The 6,820-nt window shown below is 39.1% G+C and overlaps 1 protein-coding gene across 1 annotated transcript in view; it reads left to right on the top strand.

The window, feature by feature from the left end:
* LOC102832417 (chromosome unknown open reading frame, human C1orf100) overlaps positions 1 to 3,515 on the top strand; it is a 121,512-nt gene extending 117,997 nt beyond the window's left edge. Inside the window, exons 5-6 of the mRNA XM_006871287.1 lie at positions 1,010 to 1,182; positions 3,406 to 3,515. Coding sequence (XP_006871349.1) covers positions 1,010 to 1,182; positions 3,406 to 3,515 — 283 coding nt within the window. The remainder of the gene's footprint in view (positions 1 to 1,009; positions 1,183 to 3,405) is intronic.
* Positions 3,516 to 6,820: the final 3,305 nt, after the last annotated feature.

Raw genomic sequence — 6,820 nt, 5'->3', positions numbered from 1 at the left:
ATTTAAATGTTTAGAAAACAGTCTTCTAAATTATTTAATTAAAAATTGAAAATCACCCATAATTTCATTACTCAGAGATAAATATTCAGAATCTTCCAGATCCATACTAAAATATAACAGGAAAGTATTTTAAATTGCTGGGGTTTTTTGGTAACAGCTTTATTAAAATAATTCACATACTATATAGTTCATCCATTTAAAGTGTACAAATTCAATTGAAACCTTTTTGTAAAAATGTTAATATATTGTGAACTTTTTTCAAATCTCAAAATTTATCATTTTTTAAATGGGAACATGGTATTCTTACATATGTACCCATCAGTCTAAGTAAACGCCTCCATTTTTTTTTTCACATAATTTGTTTCCATTCTATTATTTATACAAAAACACTTAGATGCACAGTTATCTTTGTTGACATCTTTTATTGCTAGAATTGCTAGGACAAAATGTATGTACATTTTAAAGGTTTTAATACAGTTCATCAAGATTGTTTTGAAACTGGTTGTACCAATGTATACCTTATAAGTGTATGAAGATAGTTCATCATGACATTTTGATTCTTTACTTTGACCTGCAGGGATACTAATCTGGGTGTGGGTACAGGAAGTCTAAAACAAGTTCATCAATCCCTGAGATGCATGGTAGTGGTTAGTCTGGATAGAAGAAAGTGTTGCTCCCTTGAGAAAACCAGGCATCTATCAACAAATTACAATGGGAAAGGGAACCAGGGAGATGTTGGCAAATCCAGAGGAAGGTTTGATGCAGTTGGTCTTCGGTGATTTGTACACTGGGAAGGAGGAGGGATGCTAGACGGGGAAGTGGTACTGAATGCCCTGAGTCATCTACTGACAACTTTGCTAGAGCTGCCCTGGGAGCTTTAGGCTTCCTATTACTTCCTACTGTCTTGTTAAATTCAAGGCCACTTCCAGGGAATGGATTTCAACTGATCAGACAATGAAATGTTTTCCTTCTACTGGGTGTTGAGCAAGCCATTTCTACTTTCATTTAGACCTCTCATAGACCTGACAAGTCCAGCCAAGGAAAAAAGTCACCCTCAGCCTCAATTTGACCAACAAAGTCTCATTCGATACATTTGTTTCCGAAGAAATTCAAAGCCTGTGGAACCATGGTATAAAGAAACGACTTATGAAAGAGACTATTCTCTGCCATTTTACAAGACTGGTAAGTCAAGTCAGTGACTCTTAACTCTGAGAAAAACCTTGTTTTGAGTTTCAGATCAACATCTCTTGTGTACTTGCCATTCCAGGGGACACTTGAGAACCAGCTAAGTTGGGCTGGGGGCTTTGTGCCTGGAGGTAGGATGAAGAATTTACAGGGGTGCTCCCAGGCTCACATTTTCACCTTTCCTACTTACCTGCATACAGGACAGCAATGTTTCTACATTATCAAATCCATAAATGCCCTCAGTAAGAATTAAGAGCAAGTCGGGTCACTCTTGCTGAGTCACTCAGCATATAAAAAAATCTTTATTAAGGGAATTTCCCCCCTTCATTTGTAATTATTTTAATTGACTTTATGGCAATTCCACCACTCCAATTATCTACCCACAACTTTGTCCTGGGAGTGGTTAATACTTAGGAAATTCTTCCTCAGGTAAAATTCTTTCTCACCTTATAAGGGGCTTCAAAAAGTTCATGGAAAAATGGAAAGAAAAGATAACAGAATTTTTCCACGAGTTTTTGAAGCCTCCTCAAATATCAATCATTTATTTCTTTGTTGTTGTTCGGTGCCATCGAGCCAGATCTCACTCATAGTGACTCTGTGCACAACAGAATGAAACAGAAGCAATGCCTGGCCGGCGTCCTCCTCACAAGCATTGCTATGTTTGAACTCATTGCTACAGCTGCTGTGTTAATTCATCTCAATTCATCTTTTTCACTGATCCTCTACTTCACCAGACATGATGTCTTTTCCCAGGAACCAGTCTCTCTTGATTAACATGTTGAATCCCACTGCCACTGAGTCAATTCCAATTCATAGAGACCCTACAGGATAGAACAGAAAGGCTTTATAAGGTTTCCAAAGCTGTCATCTTTCCAAGGCTTTCTCCTGGGGAGCAGCTGGTAGGCTCGAATTGGAGGCTTTTGGTTAGCAGCTGAGCATTTTAACCATGCTGCCACCGTAACATGTTAAATGACACTGAGTCAGTTCTGACTCATAATGACACTGTATAGGGTTTCTGAGGAGCAGCTGGTGAGTGTGAATCGTCGACCTTGAAGTTCAAACCAACATTATGATCGAGTGCTTGCTTACCCTATAGCACCACACCAATACTCCAATTATTAAGGAACATTTATTAAGCACTGGTTTGACCACTATAGGATAAGCACTTAGGTCAGCAGTTCAAACCTCAGAAAAACTATACAAAGTTTCTGAGCCAGTTCTGACTCAACACTAACAAGAAGAGAGCCTTCAGAGATGGAAACTATGATCTCTGGATTAATGAAATGTTAGTCTTTTCCTAAACAAGAAAAAACCAGTTTGTTGTCAAGGTGGTTCTAACTCACTCTAAATACCAAGAGTAATATTGTTTTGCTCTGAAAACATCTTCATTGAATGATGTTTGGTTTTCAATGAGTGATGTTTTAGAAGTAGATCACCATGTCTTTCTTTCAAGGCTCCTCTGGGTGAAATTGAACCTTCCATTTTTCAGTTAGCAGTGGAGTAAATTTACTGTTTACATCACCCAGGGACTCCTCGGTCTGAGGAACTGTTCATCTCTTAAAACACTATGGGAAGCAGAATAGAACAAGAAAGAGAAGTACAAAACTGAGTAAGATCATTCATTTGCTTGAGAAGCATAATAGTATCCACATGCCTCTGAGAGTTACTAAAATGTTAGTTAATATAAATAAAACACTTACAGGACACCGAACTGTAGGTAATCAAGTTTTTGTTACAATGCTATCTTTGAAACACAGGTGTTTGGTTCCTAAAACATGAATGTAACAGTTGCTGTACTCAACCTTGAGATAAGCAGAACTGATAGTAACTGGCCAGGAGGTTAGTAAGATAAGAGAGCATTCCAGTGCATATGGATGACAAAAACTGTGATTTGATACTGATATCAACTGGCCCACCCCTGACGATGCAGGACTTAAAGGGCAGGAGGTCTGGAATTCGGATATTAAAATGCAAATTTATGTGACTTCTGTTTTATTTATCTTTTGGTATAATTCAATAATATGACTGACTTAAGAGCAGAGACTGAACCAAAGAAATAACTTTTTAACTAGATCTAAAGTTGCACCGCTTTTAAATAGATTCCTTTGTATTAAATCTTATACATTATCTTGTTACTCTGTGTGATTGTTATTAAAAGAACAGTATGTTTTTAAGAGCTAGTATCATATAAAATAAGTAATACTTTGTTTTAAATTCCAGGTTGGAACCAGAAATTAGGCACAATATTATCAAATCCTAGAACACTTCATTCACTGCCAGAACTCTGCTGTTGTGAAGAAAAAAGCAGCTTTGAAAGAAAGTGCTTTTAAATTAAACTGTGCTGCAAATTCTCTTCAGATTCAGCTGGTCAGCCTACTTAGGGAATCAAGATCCAGCTTTAAGAGGACAAGCCATTGGTTCTTTGCCTCATTACTATACTCGCTGCTGGCTAGACTAGCAAAGCTTATGCTTTGTTATACATGGGACCAGGCAAGAAAAAAGAAAATAATTGTATCTGCTCAAAATATTATCTCGTGAAAAAAAAAACAAAACAACAGCTTGAAGAGGCTCTGTCGACAGAAACTGGAGTAACTATACTAATAGCAGGCAGAAAGAGTCTAAAAAACAAATTATGTCACTAGAAACAGGGTCATTTTATAATGATAAAAGAGTAGAGTCCTCAGGAAGATACAGTCATTACAAACATACACAGTCCTACCTCAGAGATATTGTGGGTTCATTCCAGACCACCACAACAAAGCAAATGTTACAGTAAAGCAAGTCACATGGAGTTTTTCATTTCCCAGAGCATGTAAAAGTTACAAGTAAAAGTGAGGTTTACACTGTACTCTATTAAGTATGCAATATTGTGAAAATGTTTGCAATATTGTGAGAATTACCAATATGTGACACAGAGATACAAGTGGAGATAAAAACTAGATAGAAAATGAGCAAATATACAGAAGAGTTGAACAACACTTGCTGTTGTTGTTAAGTACCATGGAGTAGGTTCTGACTCATAGTGACTCTGTATAAGGCTTCCAAGGAGTGGCTGGTGAGTTTGAACTGCCGACCTTGTGGTTCAACACTATCAACCAAATTAATTTAACCAACCTCTCTGGTACACTCCAGCCAACAGTAAGATGCTTGCTCTTCTCACGAGCATTCTTCAAAGTACGCTATAAAAATAAGTCTCAGCAAATTTGAAAGAAGCAAAAACAAAAAATACAAGAGGGTTTCAAAGAGAGCATGGAGCAGAGTTGAAGTGTATTCTATAGGGTTTTCAAGGCTGCAATCTTTCAGAACCAGATCACCAGGATTGTCTTCTGAGGTACCTCTAGGTGGGTTTGAACCACCAACCTTTCAGGTAGGAGTGAATCCTTAACCATTTGCACCACTCAGGGGCTCCTTCAATACCACTTGTCATTGGGTGCCATCAAATCATTTTTGATTCATAGTAACCATGTGTAGGGTTTCTGAGTGGCTGGTGGGTTTGAACCACCAACCTTTCAGGTAGGAGTGAATCCTTAACCATTTGCACCACTCAGGGGCTCCTTCAATACCACTTGTCATTGGGTGCCATCAAATCATTTTTGATTCATAGTAACCATGTGTAGGGTTTCTGAGTGGCTGGTGGGTTTGAACCACCAACCTTGTGGTTCAAACCCAACATGCAATCAAGTGCTTCACTTACAGCACCACACCAGGACTCTGGAACACTACTTCTCACTACCTAAAGTTGTTGCATTTTGCTTGTTTATTGTCTGCCTCTCCCAATGCCCAGCATGATGAGCAATGTCTGGTATGAAGTATTCAACACAAACCCATGACTACTGAGTTGATTGATAGCAACTCAGAGCGACCTTTTGTAGGAAACCCTTGGATGTTTATAAGAACAGAGTGTCTCGTCTTTCTCCAGTGGAGCAGCTGGTGGGCTTGAACTGGTGACTTTGAGGTTAGCAGCCCAGTGCCTACCCTACGTCACTACCAGTTCTCCTCTGTTGTTGGGTGCTGACGAGTCAGTTCCCACTCATAGCGACCCTATATGAGATTTCCAAGGAGCAGTTGGTGGGTTTAAACCACTGACCTCGTGGTTCCCAGTCCAGTGTTTGTCCTATAGTGCCACACCAGCAGTTGTTATTGTCATTAAGTGCTGTTGAATCAGTTCTAACTCATATCAACCTTGAACAGGATTTCTGAGGAGCTGCTGGTGAGTTTCAACTGCTGACCTTGTAGTCCAGTGCATTAACTCGCAGCACCACGCACCAGGAGCAGTATAAAGTACTCAATAAATCTTTATTGTGTGAAATAAAGGGAAGAGAGAAAAAACAAGCAAATTAGTAAAAAACTCGGGAAAACAGGTTTCAGTTAAAGCCAAGATAAACTTTGCCTCTGCATTTCCTTCATCATGTTGAATAGCTATTACAAAGCACAGCAACAGGAGTCTGACAGGCCTGAGTTCAATTGTAAGCTTGACTAGTTTCAGACGTGTGACTAAGAGGTCCTGGTAGCATATTGGATTAGGAGCTGGGCTGCTAGTCCAGTCGTTTAAATCTACCAGTTACTCCACAGAGGAAGGATGAGGCTTTCTGCTCCTGTAAAGATTCACAGCCTTGGAAACCCTATACAGGCTCACTACGAATCAAAATCGATTCCACAGCACTTAACAACTTTTGAACAGACAGCAGCTATTGTGAGATCTATGTTGTTGGTGTTGTTAAGTGCCGCCAAGTTGGTTCCAACCCATAGAAACCCTGTATAGGATTTCCGAGGAGTAGCTGGTGAGCTTGAACTGCCAACCTTGCATTTTGAATCAACCTCACAGTCCAGCACATTAATCCACAGTGCCACACCAGAACTCCCATATAGATAGATAGATAGATAGATAGATAGATAGATAGATAGATAGATACATACATACATACATACATACATACATACATACATACATAGATACATAGACACACATATGCATACATAAGCTTCACAGGTTTTGCTTCTCTAGAGAACCCAGTCTATAACAGGTTGAAGAATGTGGCCAGTAGAGTTTCAGATGTGTGGAATTTGGTGTTTGCTTACAGGAGTATATATGTCCTCCATTTATAAGATATAAAGTTCAAAAAATATCATTTGAATACAAAAAAGTACCTGGGAAAAATAGAATTAAAAGAGAAAACTTTTCCACGAACATTTTGTCTCGTTTCTGGACATGTGCAGAGATGGTCATCTGCTTCTGTTTTTTGGGCATCTTCAGGAGTTATCTGTGGAGTTAATACTTAGATGGGTATGTATTTTGGTATTTTTTTATGCTTTCTGAATGCCTCCAGGTAGATGTGATCAGGAAATAGCCATCCCTTTTCAGTCTTCTTGAGATATTTCAAGATACCATTGTTGGTCGTTTTGACGTAATTTAGGATTTGATTTTTGGCCTATTTCCTCTTTTGTCTGCTTGTCCCACTCCACAATCCCCGTTCAGTTCTTTTTTCTAGTTGGAAATAGTTCAGGGCCGGCTGTGGCCGTTTGGTTTTAATTGGAAACTGTCTCTTTAAATTTCGAGGAGATCTGTGTGCATGCGTAGTAGAACCCTCCAAGGGTGGGACTGGGGTGCCCACTAGCTCAGGCACCCCTATAGTCA

This window comes from Chrysochloris asiatica, unplaced genomic scaffold (assembly GCF_000296735.1).
Source record: "Chrysochloris asiatica unplaced genomic scaffold, ChrAsi1.0 scaffold00165, whole genome shotgun sequence".
Taxonomy (NCBI): Eukaryota; Metazoa; Chordata; class Mammalia; order Afrosoricida; family Chrysochloridae; genus Chrysochloris; species Chrysochloris asiatica.
Note: the sequence above shows the minus strand (reverse complement) of the source record. Positions and strands in the feature narration are given on the sequence as shown.